Source organism: Procambarus clarkii, chromosome 93, assembly GCF_040958095.1.
Source record: "Procambarus clarkii isolate CNS0578487 chromosome 93, FALCON_Pclarkii_2.0, whole genome shotgun sequence".
NCBI lineage: Eukaryota > Metazoa > Arthropoda > Malacostraca > Decapoda > Cambaridae > Procambarus > Procambarus clarkii.
In genome coordinates, this window is record NC_091242.1 from 11,868,655 (window position 1) to 11,891,204 (window position 22,550).

The 22,550-nt window shown below is 46.3% G+C and overlaps 1 protein-coding gene across 1 annotated transcript in view; it reads right to left on the minus strand.

The window, feature by feature from the left end:
* The window catches only part of LOC123746801 (venom protease), a 242,730-nt gene that overhangs the window by 127,599 nt on the left and 92,581 nt on the right, over nucleotides 1–22,550 (minus strand). The window contains exons 3-5 of the mRNA XM_069319556.1: nucleotides 8,447–8,512; nucleotides 8,119–8,297; nucleotides 272–378 (exon numbers count right to left, since the gene is read on the minus strand). Coding sequence (XP_069175657.1) covers nucleotides 272–378; nucleotides 8,119–8,297; nucleotides 8,447–8,512 — 352 coding nt within the window. The remainder of the gene's footprint in view (nucleotides 1–271; nucleotides 379–8,118; nucleotides 8,298–8,446; nucleotides 8,513–22,550) is intronic.

Below are 22,550 nucleotides of genomic sequence, written 5' to 3' on the forward strand. Positions count from 1 at the left end.
TCACCAAGGGACCTGTTGAGGGACATCACTGAGGGACATGACCGAGGGACCTGCTGAGGGACATCACCGAGGGATCTGCTGTGGGACATCACCGAGGGACCTGCTGAGGGACATGATCGAGGGACCTGCTGAGGGACATCACCGGGGGACCTGCTGAGGGACATGATCGAGGGACCTGCTGAGGGACATGATCGAGGGACCTGCTGAGGGACATCACAAAGGGACCTGCTGAGGAACATCACTCAGGGACCTGCTGAGGGACATCACTTACCGGTCTCGGAAGCAGTGTTGAGCAGTGAGGACCCACCGAGGGTTGAGAAGGACACCGCCGCAGAACCAGGAGATATTGAGCTTGGGGCCCCGCTGCCCCAACAACGCCTGCAGGTAAAAGGTTAACATTACAGTCAGCTGAGGGTGACGTCTCCCTTAACGTTGAGAAGACAAACGTCTTGACGTCTCCCTTAACGTTGAGGAGACAAACGTCTTGACGTCTCCCTTAACGTTGAGGAGACAAACGTCTTGACAGCTCCCTTAACGTTGAGGAAACAAACGTCTTGACGTCTCCCTTAACGTTGAGGAGACAAACGTCTTGACGTCTCCCTTAACGTTGAGGAGACAAACGTCTTGACGTCTCCCTTAACGTTGAGGAGACAAACGTCTTGACGGCTCCCTTAACGTTGAGGAAACAAACGTCTTGACGTCTCGCTTACCGTTGAGGAGACAAACGTCTTGACGTCTCCCTTAACGTTCAGGAGACAAACGTCTTGACGTGGTACCCTAATGTACCATGGTACATTTGAATGCTATGGTACACTAGGGTGCCACGGTACACAAGGGAGCGATAGTAAACTAGGGAGTGATAGTAAACTTGGGAGCCATGGTACACTAGCGTGACATAGTACACTATGGTGCCATGGTACACTATGGTGCCATGGTACACTATGGTGCCATAGTACGCTATGGGGCCATAATTCACTAGGGAGCCATGCTACCCTCGGGTGCCATTGTATACTAGGGTGCCATGGTTAACTAGGGTGCCATGGTATACTTGTGTGTCAAAGTACACTATAGGGTGTAATGATACAAAAAGTGCCACACTACACTAGGGTGCCATGGAACACTAGGGACACATCACACTACATCGTGAACTAGGGTGTCATGGTATTCAAGGGTGCCATTGCTATCTAGGGTGCCATGCTACACTAGGGTGCCATAGTATAATAAGGTGCCAAAGTAACTAGGGGTGCCAGAGTACACTAGGGTGCCATGGTAAAATAGGGTGCCATAGAAAAATAGGGTGGCATTGTACACTAGGGAATCAGGGAACATTAGAATGCCATAGTACATTAAGGTGCCATAGTACACAAGGTTGCTTTAGTACACTAGGGTGCCATAGTACACTAGGGAGCCATAGTGCACTAGGGTCTCATTGTGAACTAGGGTGTCATGGTATTCTAGGGTGCCATTGCTATCTAGGGTGCCATACTACACTAGGGTGCCATACTATACTAGGGTGTCATAGAATAATAAGGTGCCAAAGTAACTAGGGTGCCAGAGTACACTAGGGTGCCATGGTAAGATAGGGTGCCATAGGAAAATAGGGGGACATTTTACACTAAGGAACCAGGGTACATAGGAGTGTCATTGTACATAAAGGTGCCATAGTACACAAGGTTGCTTTAGTACACTAGGGTGCCATACTACACGAGGGTGCCATGATACACTAGGGTGCCATAGTATAATAAGGTGTCAAAGTAAGTAGGGTGCCAGAGTACACTATGGGTGCCACTGTATACAACAGTGCCATTGTACACAAGGATGCCATAGTAAACTAGGAGGCAATGTTACACCAGGGTGCCCTAATACAATAGTGTGCTATAGTTCACTAGGGTACCATAGAAAAATAGGGTGACATTGTACACTAGAGAACCAGGGTACATATAAGAGTCCCATAGTACATTAAGGTTGCTTTAGTAAATTAGGGTGCCATAGTACACTAGGATGCCATGGTACACTAGGGTGCCATAGTACACTAGGCTGCCATAGTACACTAGGATGCCATGGTAAACTAGAGTGCCATAGTTCACTAGGGAACCATATGGCACCGTACAGTGCACCATGGCACTCTAGGGTGCCATGGTGCATTTGGATGTTATGGTACACTAGCGTGCCATAGTACACTTGGGGGCCAAATTGCACTAGGGTGCCACGGTAAACAAGGGAGCCATAGTAAACTAGGGTGCCATGGTTCCCTAGGGTCATATAGGACATTATGGTGCCATGGTACACTATGATGCCATGGTACACGATGGTGCCATAGTATACTATGGTCCCATAGTACGCAAGGGTGCCATAGTACACTGGGGAGACACGATTCACTCGGGTGTCATGGTGGATTGGGGTGCCATAATACACTAGGGGGCAATGGTGTTCTAGGGTGACATAGTATATGTCACCCAAAAGTATATATATGCACTATAGGGTGCAATGGTAGACCAGCTTGTTATAATACACCAGGGTGCCATGGTACATAAAGGTGTCATTGAACAAGAAGGTGCCATAGTACACTAGGTTGATATAGAATACTAGGGTGCAATAGTACACTAGGGTGCGAGTGTACACTAGGGTGCCATAGTAAACTACGGTGATATGGGGCACTAGGGTGCCATGGTACACTAGGGTGCCAAAGTACACTAGGGTGCCATGGTACACTAGGGTGCCATGCTACACTAGGGTGTCATGGTATCTAGGGTGCTATGGTACACTAGGGTGCCAGGGTACTCTAAGGTGAGATAGTACACTAGGGTGCCTTGATTCACTACGGTGCCAAATACATTTGTGACCCATGGTACACAAAAGTCCTGCATCATACTGGAGAGCCGTGGGACACTGGGGTACTGTAGCATAATGGGGTGCCGTGGGTCACTGGGGTACTGTAGCATAATGGGGTGCCGTGGGTCACTGGGGTACTGAAGCATAATGGGGTGCCGTGGGTCACTGGGGTACTGAAGCAAGGGGTCTTCGTAGCCTGGTGGATCGCGCGCAGGACTCGTAATTCTGTGGCGCGGGTTCGATTCCCGCACGAGGCAGAAACAAATGGGCAAAGTTTCTTTCACCCTATGCCCCTGTTACCTAGCAGTAAATAGGTACCTGGGTATTAGTCAGCTGTCACGGGCTGCTTCCTGGGGGTGGAGGCCTGGTCGAGGACCGGGCCGCGGGGACACTAAAGCCCCGAAATCATCTCAAGATAACTCAAGCATAATGGGGTGCCGTGGGTCACTGGGGTACTGTAGCATAGCGTGGTGCCGTGGGACACTGGGGTACTGTAGCATAATGGGGTGCCGTGGGTCACTGGGGTACTGTAGCATAGCGTGGTGCCGTGGGACACTGGGGTACTGTAGCATAATAGGGTGCCGTGGGACACTGGGGTACTGAAGCATAATGGGGTGCCGTGGGACACTGGGGTACTGTAGCATAATGGGGTCCCGTGGGTCACTGGGGTACTGTAGCATAGCGTGGTGCCGTGGGACACTGGGGTACTGTAGCATAGCGTGGTGCCGTGGGACACTGGGGTACTGAAGCATAATGGGGTGCCGTGGGACACTGGGGGTACTGTAGCATAGCGTGGTGCCGTGGGACACTAGGGGTACTGTAGCATAGCGTGGTGCCGTGGGACACTGGGGTACTGAAGTATAATGGGGTGCCGTGGGACACTAGGGTACTGAAGCATAATGGGGGGCCATGGGACACTGGGATACTGTAGCATTATTGGGTGCCGTGGGACACTAGGGTACTGTAGCATTATTGGGTGCCGTGGGACACTGGGGTACTGTAGTATAATGGGGTGCCGTGGGACACTGGAGTACTGTAGTATAATAGGGTGCAGTGGGAAACTAGGGTACTGTATTATAATGGGTTGCAATTGGACACTGGAGTACTGTAGCATAGTGGGGTACTGTATCATACTGAGGTGCCGTGGAATACTGGGGTATTGTAGCATAATGGGGTGCCGTGAGATACTGGGGTACTGTAGCATGATGTGGTGCCGTGGTCTACTGGGGTACTGAAGCATTCTGAGGGTGCCGTGGGACAATAGGATACTGTAGCTTACTGGAGTGCCGTGGGACACTGGGGTACTGTAGCATACTTGGGGGCTGTGAAACATTGAAGTACTTTAGCATTCTGGGGTGCCGTGGGACAATAGGGTACTGTAGCATTCTGTGGTGCCGTAAGACACTGTGGTACTGTAGCATACTGAGGTGTCGTAGAACACGAAGGTGCTGTATGGAACTGGAGAGCCGTGGGACTCTGGGGTACAGTAGCATACTGTGGTGCCGTGGGGCACTAACGGTTTGCATCTTTGGGGAGAGCCGTGGGTCACTGGGGTAGTGTAACATACTGGGGTACCGTGGAAAATTGGGGTACTTTAGGATATTGGGGTCCCGAGGGATATTGGAGTATTCCTGGATAATACCTGGAAAGTGTTCTGTGATTTCTTCTAATCTCATAGACGGACCTGAGGCCAGGCTCGACTTGTGATAACTTGGTCCAACATGCTGTTGCTTCGAGCGGCCTGCAGGCCTTCATATCCACCCCAGCCCATTTGGCACTTCTTGCAAGAACTTATGTAAGTGCTTCTTGAATGTATCCACCTTTGTTCCGGCAAGTAATGGGCACCGGTCGGCCGAGCGGACAGCACGCTGGACTTGTGATCCTGTTGTCCCGGGTTCGATTCCGGGCGCCGGCGAGGAACAATGGGCAAAAGTTTCTTTCACCCTATTTCTGTTACCTAGCAGTGAAATAGGTACCTGGGTGTTAGTCAGCTGTCACGGGCTGCTTCCTGGGGGTGGAGGCCTGGTCGAGGACCGGGCCGCGGGGACACTAAAGCCCCGAAATCATCTCAAGATAACCTCAAGATAGATCCGAAGACTTTATTAATATCTCCCTGCAGTTTTTCAGTGTCTTCTACAGAACAAATTGTAATGTGGATTTTTTTTATTATCTGCAAAGATGACACGAAACTGTGACAAGTATATTTCTCTATCCGAGATAAGAATAAGAAATAACAGCAGGGCAAGGACTGTGCCTTGGGGTACAAAGCTTCTCACTTCACTTGGGCTTGATCTTATTTGATTGACTGTCACTCTCTGCACTCTGTTTAACAGAAAGTTAAAAATCCAACGCCCAATTTTATCCGATATTCCTATTGCTTTCATTTTATGGGTTACCATTCCATGGTCACATTTGTTGAAGGCCTATTCAAAGTCTGTATATAAATCTGCATTTTGTTTTTTTCTAAGGCTTCTGTCATTGTCATAGTGGTTGAATAACTGTGACAGACAGGATCTTCCCGCTCTAAATCCATGTTGGGGTGTAGTAGCGTTCCTCGGTGATCTGGTGAGGTGTGCTAATGATGTCAGAGCATCAAAAGCCATTGTCAGCAGCAAAAGTAGCTCCCTCAGGCGATGTAAAAGTAACCTTCATGGTGGCGAGTTGGGGTGCGAGTTGGCGACGACGTAGGTGACAGCTATCGCAAAGTCCTGGAGAGCAATGAGAGTGACAGGGTTGAAGAAAAACTGTAAGGCTGCGGCACTGCTGAACAACAGTTTGGGTCCTACATCGTCGACAACATCGAGTGGTGCAACGGTAGTTTTGGTGAAGATCAACAGTCAGCAGTCTTGATGGAAGATGCTTTCTCACTATCGGTGCGGTCGGATGATTCGCTCGGAACTCTCGTTGACGATGAGTGGACGTTACTGGTTGAAAATGAGAGGACGTCTACTGGTTGACGACGAGCGGACATTTACTGGATAACGACGAGCGGACGTCTACTGGATGACGACGAGTGGTGGTCGCCAGGACGACATCGAGCAACGTGACACGTTATGATCTCCGGTCTCAATACGGGCGTCAGGGATTCCTCTTCAACGATCCAGATTGTTTCGACATCCGGGACATTTAGCACCTGGGGTCACAGGCAAATGATAGATTGTTTCATCTTCTAGTTGAATCTAGAAGTAATGGCCGAGAATTGCTGGGAGTTGGCGGCTCGTTGTGTTCATCGTGGCGTGATGGTTTTCTGGTTCTTCCTACACCAGAGGTCGTTGGAAGACGTTGCTGTGGTTATCCTCGATTAGGGTCTAAATTCAAGCAGCCTATCGGGATTCTGAAGTTTGGCAAACACTATTTGGTTACCCATAGTTCACAATATGCCTGACGCGTATTGTGTTGTATGAGGTCACTGGATGTGGGTGCCGATAGTCTTCCAGATGGTTCTCTACGTATTCACCTAGTTATTCTTGCGGGGGTTGAGCTCTGCTCTTTCGGCCCGCCTTTCAACTGTAACTAACTACTAACTAATTTACTTATTTATTTTATTCCCCCACCCCACACACACACACACACAGGAAGCAGCTCCATAACAGCTGTCTAACCCCCAGGTACCAATTTACTCTTAGGTTACAGGGGCATCAGGGTGAAAGAAACTTTGTTTCTGCCTAGTCCGGGAATCGAACCCGGGCCACAGAATTACGAATCTTGCTTGCTGTCCGCTCAGCTACCAGACCCCCAAACACCATATGTGGGATGGTGATGAGGAGGTCGCCAAGCATATGCATGACCCTGTTTATCAGCCACGAGGCACAGCAGCGTCAGCCGCCAGCCTCATGCCTCACCCTTCACGGGGACGATTGACTTATCCATCACTTTTTTGTACATTGGTTAATATTAGGAGAAGACGACTTTTGACTCCTGTTAGGAGGCCCAGAGCTTTCCTCTCCCTCAGCTTATACTAAGTTCTACTTTACCTTCTACTTCATCCAAGAACATGAAACAACAATTGATTAACAGCGGTCCCAATTACGGCTACTTGAACAGGGGCAAACAATTAAGAATTGTCACTCGTTACCGACTGGCATCCATTGAGTAATTCCCGACCAGAGCATGAACTTGAACATGTGCCGTCGAAACCCTCAAATTCAGCAACAATACGCTGAGAGTTTACCGTAGTCATAAACAATAATGAGGACATAGAAATACTTGCAGGTTGGTAAGGGAGCTATAGTAATTGCTATAATTATTAACCTCTCCTAAATTGATGAGCGAGGGAACAGAGCACCAGCTTCCCTTCATGTTATGGGAAAACCAAAATTTCTTTACGATGGTCGTCCCCTCTCTTCATCACCAAGCTGACGAGCCAAATCATCTCGCATTCGGTTCAGAAATTAAAAGAGTCCTAACGGGAGACGTTGAGAAATGAGACTCACGTCCCTATTGAGAGACAAAAGAGAGCATATAATGACTGTGAGAAGTGAGGATAAGAGATCTGTTGTAAACATTGAGAGAGGAGACAGCATACTGTGAGAGGTGATGGTGAGAGCTGTGCTGTAAACATTGAGAGAGGAAACAGCATACTGTGTGAGAGGTGGTGGTGAGAGCTGTGATATAAAGATTGAGAGAGAAAGCCGCATACTGTGAGAGGTGATGGTGAGAGCTGTGATGTAAACAATGAGAGAGGAGACAGCACATGGTGACTGTGAGAGGTGCTGGTGAGAGCTCTGTTGTAAACATTGAGAGAGGAAGCAGCATACTGTGATAGGTGATGGTGAGAGCTATGCTCTAAACATTGAGATAGGAGGCAGCACGTAATGACTGTGAGAGGTGGTGGTGAGCGCTGTGCAGTAAACATTGAGAGAGAAGAGAGAGCACATGGTGGCTGTGAGAGGTGGTGGTGAGACCTTTGATGTAAACATCGAGATATGTTTATATAAAACATTGAGAGCAGGTGTTCATGTCTTATATCTCAAGTACTAGTAAAATATAATCAAAATATTAAATTTTTTTAAAGACGGACAATGTATCCAGCGCTAATTAATTTTATTATCTTTTAATTATGAAGATCACTGTTGTTCACAAAAGAACATTAATTTTTTTTTACAATCTAAAATATTAAATTTGATCTACTTGATTGTATCACATTATGTCAAGTGTGAAACCTGAGGTAACAAGTCAATCATCAGAGGAGACGCCATGACTTCTCGTATATCGAACTTTAATTACCTTTCTGCGGATAAAAACGTCTGGTAGAAACTAGAACTCTACAAAACGAGGGCCACCCACCATCCAGGGCCAGGCATTGATCTTCGCTGTTATTCCACCCACCACGGATGGATTGTTGAAATGTTTGTCAGAGTCCAGACGTGCAGTGGCTCCCTCGCCTCGAGGGCTAGCGGCTGCCACTCTGCTAGAACTGGTTCTAAAATCCAAAAAAATTGTTCTAGGATTGCTCACACCACATTCTGGAAAATAAAATTGCTTGTTTATATGAAGTTTGAAAGAGCAACATTCTTTCAAATGATGAGATTCAATAATCAGATTTCAGTGTAATAAGCTGCTGTCAAACATGCCACAGAAAATTGAATGAATCCTTAGTCACCAAAAAACTCACCAAAATTAATTGTTGGGGAGGAGATGTCCAGGACGGGAAGAGGCACAGGGTCCTCACTAACAGTGCCTGCAATGTTAAAGCTCATTTGTAAACATTTGGAAAAGGTTTATAAATAAGCATTTACAACGATATGTGATGTTTGGTGGAAATAACAAAACTGGTCACACAGTAATAAGAACAAATTATTTACTGCTCTATGTGATGTCAGCTAGCAATCTACAATATGTGACATCACTGATTATGTCTGAATTAAATATCTGAGCATGTTTTTCCCTGATACGTGAAAATGTGTGATGCTGGCAGGCCAACTATTGCTTGTTACATAACTGATATGTAAGAGTCTGTCAACCACTCCTACTAGACCACTATGTTTCACACTGTCATTTGCTCCAAGGATTTTGGGTATGTTGTAAACTTCAACAATAAAATTATTTATTGTGTGGTTTTATGTAATGATGTATTACTTGTGACAAATGGGATTGTGTAGTGTGGTGTTATATTTTCCTACAAGTGGGTTGTATCTAACTCTATAAAAGAGAATGTTTTCCTGTCTACGTTTTGAGGCCAGATGCATGGGGCTATCTTGAGATTATCTTGAGATGATTTCGGTTCTTTTGTGTCCCCGCGGCCCGGTCTTCGACCAGGTCTCCACGCCCAGGAAGCAGCCCGTGACAGCTGACTAACACCCAGGTACCTATTTTAGTGCTAGGTAACAGGGGCATAGGGTGAAAGAAACTTTGCCCATTGTTTCTCGCCGGCGCCCGGGATCGAACCCGGGACTCAGGATCACAAGTCCAGCGTGGTGTCCGCTCGGCCGACCGGCTCCCCGATCTCCCATGCTCCGTTAATTATCAGATTCTTACTAAGTAAGTAAGTAAGTAAGTAATTATCAAAAGAAGGCACCAAACCGGGAAGGCTATGTAGCACCATCAAATGCGCAAAATATTCAGAGGGCGCTAAATATCACCAAGGATGCCAATACGAGAACAAAAACGCATAAGGAGAACGATATAAAAAGTATCCGAGTCACCAAGAATTCTATTGAGGGACAGGTGACCGCTAGGGGCGGTCGGAAAGCAAGACACACGCTCGTCCTGGAAGTCAGGACATTCAAGAAGGACATGCACGACCGTAAGAGGGACAATGCAACTAGGACAATAAGGAGCAGGGCAGCGCTCCATCAATTGTTCATGGGTTTAGCGAGTATGGCCAATACGCAACCTCGCCAGAGCTGTTTCCCATCGCCGGTTATGGTGGAAGGAGGACGGCCACGAGGAAACAAAACATTTAAGAGTACGTAGTTTGTTACCAGTAACAGACAACCAAGAAGCCTGCCAACGGGTAAGGACGGAGGAATGGATAACTGGGTAAAAGTCGGAATACGGAATACCTTTACGAGAGATGGGACAAGAGCGGACATCTTCCTTGGCAGCAGCATCCGCACGCTCATTTAAAGACACACCAATATGGCTGGGAACCCAACAAAACTCAACCGACTTAAATTTATTGTGAGCAAGAAACAGCCAATGCTGGATCTCGACAACTACTGGATGAACCGGATTAAAGGACCCGAGAGCCATGAGGGCACTACGAGAGTCAACAACAACTACAAAGGAAGACTGACAACGAGAAAGCAGGAGACGAAGAACATAGAGAATAGCATAAAGCTCCGTTGTACAGATGCTAGTCTCCGGAGGTAAGCGACACATATAAGTGCGATCAGGAAAAACAACAGAGTAGCCAACACCGTCTGCAGACTTAGACCCATCGGTGAAGACAGAAACGGAGCGGGAGTGAGAAGAAAAGTGCTCAAGGAAAAGGCGTTTTAGAACCGTAGGAGGGGTAAAAGCTTTAGTGATACGGGACAAGGATGTACAAAACCGCGGAAGAGGGACTCTCCACGAGGGCAAAGAAGGAACAACACGAGGAGAAACATTAGAAATACGAACGGAAAGAGAATCCTGGAGGCGAGATAACCGGACAGAAAGAGGGAGGTGGTGAAGAGGAACAGGAACCGCAGGAGGAGTTAAAGCACGACAGAGGCGAGAGGAAGGATGTTGTAAGGACCGCACAAGATAGCGAAGACAGTAGCGATCACGGCGGTCTTGGAGAGACAGGAAGCCAGTGTCAACATACAAGCTAAGGATGGGAGTCGAACGAAAGGCACCAGAACTGAGGCGCAACCCAGTATGGTCCAAAGCATCAAGACGGCGAAGAGTAGAAGGAGAAGCAGACGAGTAAGCAGGGCAACCATAATCGAGCTTAGACAGGACGAGAGAGGAATGTAAAGCAAGGAGAGTGCGCCTATCTGCCCCCAAAGAAGTCTGGGACAAGACCCGAAGGAGGGTAAGGGCCTTAGAGCACTCAACACGGAGATAAGAGATATGGGGAGACCTGACAAACGAGTGTCAAGGAATAACCCCAAAAGCTTCGCGGAATCTTTGTACTCAAGGGGATGACCATAAAGTGACAAAGAGGGACGAAGAACGACCCGTTTCCGCGTAAAAGTCATGGCACAAGTCTTAGAAGGAGAGAACTTGAAGCCATGATCGGTGGCCCAAGATGACACGACATCAATTGCAAGTTGAAGCCGGCGCTGAAGGAGAGGCGAATCATCACCCTGACAGCAAAGGGTAAGATCATCGACATAGAGAGCGAAGAAGACACCTGAAGGAAGAGAGGAAAGAAGACCATTGAGGGCAACCAGAAAAAGAGTAGTGCTCAGAACACTACCCTGGGGCACACCTTCGTATTGCTGAAAAGAGGCAGAGAGAGCGGTACCAAGGCGCACCCGAAAGGAACGACGAGAGAGGAAGCTGCGGAGAAAGAGAGGGAGATGACCACGAAGGCCAAAAGAATGAAGTTGAGATAGAATATGATACCGCCAAGTGGTGTCGTAAGCCTTTTCCAGGTCAAAAAGGACGGCAAGAACGGAGGTCTTCGCAGCAAAAACAGTACGAATATAGACCTCCAAGTTCACCAGGACATCTGTCGTGCTGCGGCACTTGCGGAAACCAAATTGAGAAGGGGAGAGGAGGTGATGGTGTTCCAGAAACCACATCAGACGAACGTTAACTATACGTTCAAAGAGTTTGCAGACACAACTTGTGAGGGCAATAGGGCGAAAGTCCTTAGGGGAAGTACCCAGAGACCCCGGTTTGCGAACAGGGAGGACAATGGCATCGAGCCAGTCCTCAGGGACTGACGACGACTCCTAAATCCGATTATACAGACTCAGTAAATACTGAGGCGTGCACGGAGGGAGATGGGGAAGCATCTCATAATGAATACCATCGGAGCCCGCCGCCGTAGAACTGCAGAGGGCCAGGGCAGAACGAAATTCAGAGAGAGAGAAGGGATCATTATAGGGAAGCTGAAGACGAGTGCAGAAATCTAAAGGACGAGACTCAAGGACAGGTTTACGAAGAAGGAAAGATTGGGGAAGATGAAGACCAGAGCTAACAGAAGAAAAGTGGGAACCCAGTACGGAAGCGACCTGCAACGGGTCCGCCACAAGAGTATCATGGAGGTGAAGGACCGGTGAAACATCGGGAACGAACTTACCCGCTATCTTGCGGATACGCTTCCAGATCTGGGGCAGAGGAGTTTCGGACGTAATTGTTGAGACATTAGATGCCCAACATTCACGTTTAGCCATACGGATGGCCCTATGGGCCACCGCACTCACTTTCCGAAAGAAAATAAAAGAATCGCTCGTCTGCCTACAGCGGTGCCTCTTCCAGGCTGCACGCTTACAGCGGACAGCCCAAGCACAGTCTGCATTCCACCAGGGAACGCACTTCCGTTGACCCCGAGAGGAAGAGCGAAGAATAGAGCGGAGGGCAGCGTTGAAGACAGTGTCATGAAAAATGAAGAGAGCGCGAGAGAGAGGCAGAAGGGAGAGTTCAGAGAGAGCAGCACTGAGGGTAAACAGGGTCCAGTCCGCCTTAGCAAACTGCCACCTAGGGAAAGAGAGGGAAGGGCGAAACGAGAAAAAGGAAACAAGGATGGGGAAATGATCACTTCCATGGAGGTCATCAAGAACCTGCCACGTGAAATCTAAGTAAAAAGAAGAAGAGCAGAGAGAAAGATCAAGACAAGAAAGGGTGCGAGTCCGAGAGTCCAAATGAGTGGGCTCACCAGAATTCAGAAGAGATAGGGAAGAAGAGAGGAGAAACGGCTCAAGAAGGCGACCCCGGGTATTTGTCAGAACGTCACCCCAAAGAGAATGACGACAATTGAAGTCACCCAGCAGGAGCACAGGCTCCGGCAAGGAGTCTAGAAGGTGTTTCAAATCAGGAAGAGAAAGTGGGACACTCGGGGTGAGATAAATGGAACAAACTGTGTACCATTTCCCCACAAAGATACGAGCAGCCGAACAATGGAGAGGCTAAGGAAAAAGTAAAGGAACAAAGGAAACATCAGCACGAATCAAGAGAGCAGAAAAATTAGAAGCCCCAGCAACGGCTGGGGGGGGGAGAGAAAGGAATAGCCACGAAAACGACCAGGACGAGCACCAAGCATCGGCTCCTGGAGACAGACACAAAGGGGCGAAAACCGCGAAATCAGAAGTTGGAGTTTGAGGAAATTGGCGTAATAACCTCGAACGTTCCATTGAAGAATAGATATCGACGAGAAGAGAAAGGACAAAAACAGAGAACAAGGAAGAAACAAAGGTGAAAGAGCAACAGAGCATGTTAAAGAATATCAGGGTCGGGATCAGGGTCAGCAAAGTCAGGGTTAGGGGGCTTGGGTAAACTGAGCAAAGACGGAGGGAAGGAGGCGGGAGAACAGACCAGAGGTGGGCGGGCGGGGTCTGGAGGAGGAAGAGGAGGAGACAACGGAGGGGAGCAGGCAAGGACAGGAGCAGGAAGAGGGGGGTAGAAAGAGGGGAGCGCACCTCAGCAAGGGCAGCATCCGAGAGGGAAGCGGGGGCTAAAGAAACCTCCATAGCAGGAACAGGGGGCGCAACCACCGAAATGGGAGGGGAAGGAGCGAGAGAGGCAGAAGTAGGGGCCGAGGAAGAAAGCGAAACCTTCTTACCCGCCGGGGAGGAGGAAGGAGAGGAGCCAGGCTTACGCTTCTGACTTAAAGAGACAGGTGTCCAAGCAACCACGTACTGGGCAACGGATTCTAGCGTCTCAACAGGAGACGCTGAACGAGAGCACACATGACGGCCGTTTGGAGAGCGATGGACATCAGCCTGCACCGAAAGGCGGCGAGAGTCAAGAGACAGAGGGGAAGGATGGGAAGGAGGAACGGAAGAAGACACAGGAGACAAGACAGACCGGGTAGAAAGAAGGGGAACCCCAGACAGAGGACCAGGAGGTGGATCCTTCGGGAGAGAACCCAAAGGAACAGAGGAGGGGGCAGTGGGCGTATCAGGGTCCAAGGCCCAGAAACGGTAGTGAGTCTGAGGAAGGTGGGAAGGACGAGGAGAGGAAGAGCGCAACACGCGAGCATAAGAGATATTAGCATAAGGCGGGAGCTGGCGAACCTGGCGTCTCGCCTCAGGAAAAGATTAACGTTCCCGGTGCTTCAAGTTGAGGACGGCAGCCTCAAGCTTGTAATGGACACACGCACGGAAGAAGGTAGGATGGGCCTCACCGCAGTTGAGGCAACGAGCCTGGGGAGAAGTGCACTCCAACTTAGATTGACCTTCGCCACCACACAAACGACAGAGAGAGACAGTCCCGGAGCAGCGGAGGGCAGCATGCTCAAACCTCCAGCACTAGTTGCAGAGCCGAGGAGAAGGAATGTACTCCTGGACAGAGCACCTGGCACCAGCAAGAATGACAGAGGGTGGAAGGGTCCTACCATCAAAGGTAATCTTCACAACCCGGAGGGGTTGACGGCGACTACCACGAGGGGGACGAGTAAACGTGTCCACCTGGAGAATAGAATGGCCCTGGGCAGCAAGGATATGTCGAATATCGTCGTGGCAGTCGCGCAGGTCCCGAACACCGGTCGCAACATGGGGCGGGAGCAGAATAGGGCCAACACTGGCATTCAACTGAGCGTTCTTCGAGACCCGAACAGGGCTCTCGCCAAGGCAAGATAAGGCAGCCAAGCGGGAAGCAGCATCCTGAGAAGGAGCAGCAACGACACGTGTACTGACACGAGTGGGGTTGAAAGTAACGGAGGCATCCACGGAATCAACGAGATATCGATGGAGGGAGAAATCGTCAGGAGGCGCAGAATCGAGAGGGAGGAGATCAAAATATTTGGCCCACGAAGCGAGACCAAACAAAGCTTGATAGGTAGCAGAACTGGAAGGAATCGTGCGAGGGCGGCCGTGACGAGGACGGCGGTGAGAACCGCCAGAGAGAGAGGGGTTAAAAGGCACAGTAGTTACAACTAGAGATGGAGCCGCGCCAGGGGACGAGGTAGTCACCACTGGGGGCTTGGGGCTCGACCCAACCACAGAGGAGAGAGGGGAGCCAAGGGAAGGAGTCAGAGAGGCCAAAGGAGGAGCAAGGTCGGGGCCCAATGCAGCGGAGGCTACAGAACCCGGTCTTCCAACACGGACCGACTCGGGGGCTTGGTCGCCTGCCCCACGAGCCTGAGAAGGTAAAGCAGAAACAGTCGAAACAGGGGTTATCATGACTACGAAAAGGAATATTCATTCACGAATGTGCCCCCACACCCACCATGGAGCCACAATTACAGGCAGGACACCCAACAAGAAGCTATCGCCGATCATGCCGGGGCCTCCTAGGGGTGCGTCGTGAGTATACGCCCCACAAACGCCACCTTAAGAACCGACAGTCCGTCGAGATCGGGTTCAGTGACGAAAGGGGGATTGACAATAAAAGTTTCCCTTCGCTCTCGATGTCGGGTACTACAGTTTTACAGGTGCAACAGTATGCCTCCTCAAGCACCCGGGCGTCAAAATTGAAGAAGTCCGAGGGAAGAACCAGAACAAGCAAAAGGTCGGCAGGAAACGGCAAGCAGATAGGAGAAGAGGGGGGAGAAAAACGAAACAGAAGGAAAAGGAAAAGGTGCTCAGCATAATTGGAGAGGACGGCAGCAGGAGCACAAGGCTAGAAAAGGACAGAGGACTATCCCAAGGAGCATCAAACTCCAGCAGCTGCCCACTAAGCCCCCCTCACGGCAACAACGAGCTGAGCGGATAGGGGGGGGGGGAGATTCTTACTAAGAATCATATATATGCATTAATTTCTAATTCCCCCTCCCCCCCCCCCCCCATCAGTTTTATTCCAGGATGAAATTACATTTGCTTCTTCGCTATATGAGTATTTTGTTATGATTTTGTATCATGCTGTTGTGTGTCAGTATGGATAGTATTCTTTTATATATTTTGTGGGATTATCATGACTGAGTGGGGTCAGTTGGCGTCTCTTGATGAACATTACCATATAAAGAAATTTTGTTAGCAGCAGTAGTGCATGCCGTCCTCACCAACTTGGCATCATTGACCAACCCTGTAATTATATTTTTGTATGATGTTCATATTACTAAATTATTTTATGTTATGTAAGGTGTTCATATAAAGTTTCTAATTATGTTTGGAGTGATTATTGTAAGTATGTCAGTGTCTGAAAGAGTTTGCGTCTAATATATTGTGGTAACTGTGTGGACGCCACGCTGGCAGGCATGGGAAGCTCAGTAGCGTCGGTTGTATGGAGCTGGTCGGACCTGTATTATAGATAAGTCTGTTTGGTTATTGTTTTATGTTCATTGTGCGTGATGTCTAGCTAGACTATTAATCGCATTATATGTCATCTATCTTGTGTAGCATTAGTTATTGATCAGTGTTCAGGTGTTATTTCCCCCATTGAGTTATAAAGATTATATCTGGATTGTTCAGTGCTTATTAAATGTTATGTGCTATTGTTCCCGATCATGAAGTATATTGATGTTAATTAGACAGATGTCTTTCACTTCCCAAGACATTTTTTTTATATTAATTGTGAGGCCAATTTTACGTAATTTTACATCTATACGGAAACATGAACAATACCCATATGCACTGGGGTATAACAGCTCACCACCACAATAGGTGAGCCAAAGTGCTAACCTATTGTTGAGCACAAGATTGGCCTGGTCTGTGATCTGTTACTCAACATCCTCCTCTACCCCAAAACAATCAGCTGTTAGACACAAAATCACTCACACAAGAAAACATTAACAACCTTACAGTTGTTACTCAATTTAGACATGCATACCAATTCATTATGTGTTATAATTGTAAAAAAAAATAATAAAAATAGTTGTGCTAAAGTATGCCATGGGGATGTATTGTGGCAACTGGGTGAATCTAGGCAGCCTAGGTCTGAGGACTGTTGTTGTTGTTGTTGTTTTAGATTTAGCTACTCAAAACGAAATGTCCATGTAGCACGGGCTATGGTGAGCCCGTAATTGAGTTCGGTTATTCGCGATAACCTTGTTACTCTGATATTTGGGTCAAAGTTTGAAATGGATGTAGGGTTTCCTCCTTTTTCACTGTTTCTTTTTCGCTTCTATTTTAGTCGTGTTTTAATAACATTATCTTGGTGGCGGATGTAGGTGCAGAATGTTCACTAGTGAGTCCCATTTTTTAACAGCTTTTCTAATTATTGTAGTGGCTGTGGAATGTGCATCTAATGCAGCTGCTGTCGTTGGATTAATGTTTAGTTTGATGCGCAGGGCTTCAGTAGCTTCACATTCCAGTAAGTAGTGCAATATTGACGCCGCTGTTTCTGTTACATAGATATGACACTCTTTAATTATTGGGTTTGTTACCTCCAAGCAGCACTCGTAACCAAGTCTGAGTCTGTGTATGGCTACTGCAATGTCTCTGGATATCTTTTTGTCAGGCTTGCAAAAGTAGTACCCAGTGGCTTGTTCGTACCATACTGCAGTGGATCTTCCTTCCGCTACTTTGGCTCTGTGGCGACTTTTGATAGTTGGGAGTATTTTCTTCTTGATTTGCTCCTTAATCTGTGAAATACTTGGAGGTATTTGAACCTGTACAACAGGCAGAGCAGTGGCAGTTTTTGCTAGTGAGTCTGCCTTTTCATTACCATCTATGCCAATGTGACCTAGTATCCAATTTAGGGTGATTGACAGCCCTAGATTATGGGCTTCTTTTCCTATATGTTGGATTTTTGTGAGGAGTTGTATATTATCTTTGTGCTGACTGGATAACAATGCCTGGAGCGAAGATTTAAAGTCGGCATGAATGATGACATGTAAATTATTCTCAATTGAATAGTTTATTGCCTCCTTCAGGGCATATAATTCAGTTTACAATGTTGAGCACCCACTATTCATGCTCCAGTAAGCTTCATGGTTGGTAGTGTAAACTGCTGCCCCAGCAGAACCTCTTTCTTGATCAACTGATCCGTCTGTGAAGATGTGAGTCGTTGTCAGTCTTGAGATGGTTTCCATTTGTAACTATGACTGTTTTGAGCTTCTGCGAGTCACATGCGGATTTTTTAACTGGTAGTCCTTCAATGATAATCTTTAGACTCGATTCTTCCCATGGCTGCCGAAAGTGTTGATATGGTGATATCAACACCTTTGTTTTTAATGGTCAATTTCAAGTTCACTTTCTCTAGAATCTTTACTAGATTATCTGTCCATGCACTTGTTCTATATGAAAGGATTTTCTGAAGAAAACTGTGTAAGCTATCTTTGATTGACAGTCTGGCGGTGGTTCCAACAAATTTTGCTGTTATGGTGGCTATCCTTTGTTTGATCCTGTTTTCTAAGGCTGGTAAGTTGGTTTCCATTCTTAGATTTTCTCGACGCATCCATATAGGTGCTCCCAGCATTATTCTGAGGGCATCATTTTGAGACACTTGCAGTTTCTCCCATTGGTTGTCACTGAGGGATGTAAGAGCAGGAGCAGCATAGTCAATGAGTGACCGAACTGCTTGAATGTAGTATATTTTGAGTACTGGTAGGGATGCACCATCTCTAAGACTTGTCAGGGAGCGCAAAGCTGAGTTTCTGGCTTTACAACGTTGCCGAAGATATTCAATTTCTTGAGTGAATTTCAACCGGCTGTTTATTATTACTCCTAGGTATTGGGAGTCTGATGTCTTGAGTTCTCATTTTAACGGCCATAGCTTTGGTTTTATTGCTGTTTATTTTCACTACAATGCGTTCCGCTTCACTGCTGATAATATCTAGGCATTTTTTAGCATGGTTCCTGGCGCCTTTGCTATTGATGATGACCACAAAGTCATCTGCATAGTTAAGCAGTTAGACTTTTGGTACCTTGAGCTTCATGAATTGTTCCATGAGACAGTTGAAGAGGAAGGGGCTTATTATTCCTCCCTGCGGAGTTCCATTTTTCAGCCTCTTTGAGGATGATGTTTTTCCTTGAAATTTGATTGTAGCTTCTCGGTTAAGCAGGCTTCCATTGACAAACGCAAGAGCATGTCCTCTGATTTCTTTATCCATAAGGCAGCACAGTGTAGCTGGAGCATTGGTTAACTCGAAGGCTTTTTCTAGGTCTAGAAAAAATAAGGATTCCAGGTTTGTCAGTGATTTGATCCAGGAGAGAGGTAAGACATTCTGTGGTTCCAACACCTTTTCTGTAAGCAAACATATTTTTGTGCAGTGGATTGGCTTTCCATTCAATTCGATTAAGAGCCATTCTTTCTGCAGTTTTGACCAGACAGCTTGTTAATGAGATGGGTCTTGGATTTCCTGGGTCTTTAGGTTTTGGAATGGGAACTATAATGGCTCTGTTCCAAGAGAGTGGTCGAGTTCTTGTCACCTATACTCTGTTGATGAAATTCAAGAGGGCTTCTTCACCCTTTTCTCCTAGCATGGCCAGCATATTGTAAGTGATTTGGTGCTCATCCGGAACTGTGTTTTTAGTTTTCTTTGTTTCTGAGTTCTTTTAGATTGAAATGTCGGTCTAGTTCGTCAGGTAAGGCTAAAGCATCATCTATTTTTTTCACATAGGTGTTAATCTCACTATGAGGAACTCAATGCTATCCATCTTCAATGTATACAGGAGCCCTAGAGAACACGACATGGATCTCTCTGCAATCTTTGAAATAGCAGTCACTACACCTACTATCATCTCGGGCGACTTCAAAGCTCATAGTGAATTACTACTTCATTAACCTACAACCGACGCCAACGGAAGACATATTGAACATCATTTGGATGAATTGCCTGAAATGAGTCTGCTTAACTCGACGGAACCAACCCACATTGGTGGGGTAAAGCTGGATCTTACGTTTGTCTCCACCAGTATTTATGAGTTGTGTCATTGGTGAGTTGATCATGTACTGACCAGTGACCACTTTACTGCAAAACAGTTATTAATATAGCACTACCACCCAGACCTCCAGCTCCCGAGCCTGGATGGGACTTTATCAAAGCAGATCGGACTAAGTTTCAGGAATCTCTCGAAACTTGGCACCAAAACTACACTCCTCCTGAGAACACCGAAGAAATGAAAAAAGATTTAGTAAATACAATACATAGAGCAGCGAATCACGCCATCCCCAAGAGGAAAACCATTACCAAACAACACAAGGACCATTGTTATTACTGTGAAAGGATCATAGAGCTACATAAGAGACTAAATTGAGCACGAAGGAATTTCAGAAGAGATAGAATCGAAGCTAATCTAGGACTTCTTAGAGCTGTCCGAGGTCATGTTCCTGAAGAAACAGCAAAAATCAGAGAAGAAAAATGGCTCGAGTGGTGTGCCAAGCTAAATCAGCATATATCGTTGGGCGACATCTGGAGGCAGATCAACAAGGCCAAAGGAAAATCGCCTCCTGCTCCACCGCATCATGTTCATCCAGAGCAAGAAGCAGTAAGGTTAACAAATCTATTTGCTTCATGAGCCAGTTCCACTCAACTTCCTCAAGCAACTCTGACTCACCAACAAAGACTTCAAGCAGCAAGATGGAAAAGAAGTCTGAGGACAGAATTCGCCAGACTACCACTGACAGCTTGGTGAATTTAACGAGATATGTACTAACAAAGTAATGTTTTTTTTAGGTTTAGCTATTTAAACTCGTTGCTTTTGTTATGATGTCACATTTGCCCTTGTCAACCACTGACAACAAGGGCTCCAGCAGCTGCCCTGAGGACCACCAACGCACTCACTATCCCCGGAGGGCGGTAAAGTAAAATGAATAGCTCGCTAGGGCCATACCCACCTGTGTCCACTCTACAGGGCGATGTCCTCGATACTATAGACAGGGTAAGTAGCCCCTCATCTAATGATACTGTATAAACTCATTACATCGTTCGCTGCACCCAGTGCAGTCGTCAGTATACTTGGGCAGGCTATGGTACCCCGTATCTTGTAACTCACTTACGGTTGACTCGTCTGCGTATGCCACCACTGCGGCATAGGTGGTGAACTTTTGGCCAGCAGTCCGGATTAAACACACACAACCAGTAAAGAATGCTATGTTGACGTCTGCTATAATTCCAAGCCTAGTTTCTCCGCAGAATTGTGAATATCTTTCCGCACTGCATATACATATATTTCATATTTTGTTACCTATTAGATTTACCTACTAGTTACCTATTACCATATTAGATTTGGTAACAGTATTGGTCAATCATTGGTGCACAGAATATCACAGAATAGCAGGATGAAGGGTTATGCCAAACACTATATAAAAATATATCATTTAATGAAACGGTACACACACAATATCCACAAGCTCCGCTAGCGTCTTCACAGAATAGAAACTGGCCGCTCTTGGCCTCACAAAAGTTAAAGTTAAATTTACTGTGAAACACTCGCTCGAGTGTCACTAAAACCAACAATTGAGCATCGACTTAAAGAATAACTTACTGAGACTATCCAGAATAAAGTTATCTTCACTTTAAAGTTCAAATAACTGATATGAACACAAATAAAAATTCAAACTGTTGCTAGGCTATGACAATAAACTTAATGGCAAAATAGTCAAAATAAATCGTTAAATACCTAATCATTCCTCAGTAATGATCCTAACTCAAGGGGGTAGGAGGAAGGCAATTACCTAGTTACAGAGAGGACATTTGGCGACAATAAGCTGACTCGTTGTCCCTTCTTCCATGTAGTGTATACAGAGTTCAGCATACCTCAGCCCAGGCGGGCGAAAGTCAGTCAGTATGGAACATTCTACAATATAATGTTCAAAGGGAATAAGGGAATACTATATGAATACTGGAACACTTGTTAAATATACTGGACTTGTATCAAAGATTGACCATGTAATGCATCAGTTATACAATGTATGTGATGTAACTATAACCTGAGTTTGTAAAGGCATCTTAATCACCTTCAGTGGTTAAGTGCTTAATAACACACTAGCAGCTATCTTACCCTGTCAAAGGATATATATATATATATATATATATATATATATATATATATATATATATATATATATATATATATATATATATATATATATATATATATATTTATATATATAAATATTGGTGTATACTGGCAGCAGGTTTTCTTTCAAACATGTTTCATTGAATATGACCGCATATTCTGTATTTATTATTTTCTGGTTTAGGGCTTCTATCCCTCTAACTATTTTCTTAGCATCAGGGCTTAATTGAAATAGGAGTTCTCCAAAACTCATTTTCGTACTTTTAAGGTGAAGAAAATAAGTGATTTACTATAGAGTGTATTACACTTATTTGTATAATTTGCACGACGTTTCGAACCTCCATGGTTCATTCTCAAGTGAACAGATCTTACAATACTAGTTGATTTTATACCCGCATTAGGTCAGGTGATAATACAATGAAGGTGAAAACATGGGGGGATACATAAGGGATAAACATAGGGGCTGCAGAAGGCTTATTGGCCCATACGAGGCATCTCCTATCTAAACACAAAGATTAATCCAGTGTAATTGGCCTGTTATGTTGGACATTGTCTTCTGTGTTGGCATCGATATGTTCTTGTCTTGTCCTTACTCTCATGGTGGGTAGAGTAAATAGTTCCGTGATTTGGGTGTTCATGGTAGGAGTCATGAGTTTTGGAGAACTCCTATTTCAATTAAGCCCTGATGCTAAGAAAATAGTTAGAGGGATAGAAGCCCTAAACCAGAAAATAATAAATACAGAATATGCGGTCATATTCAATGAAACATATATAAATATA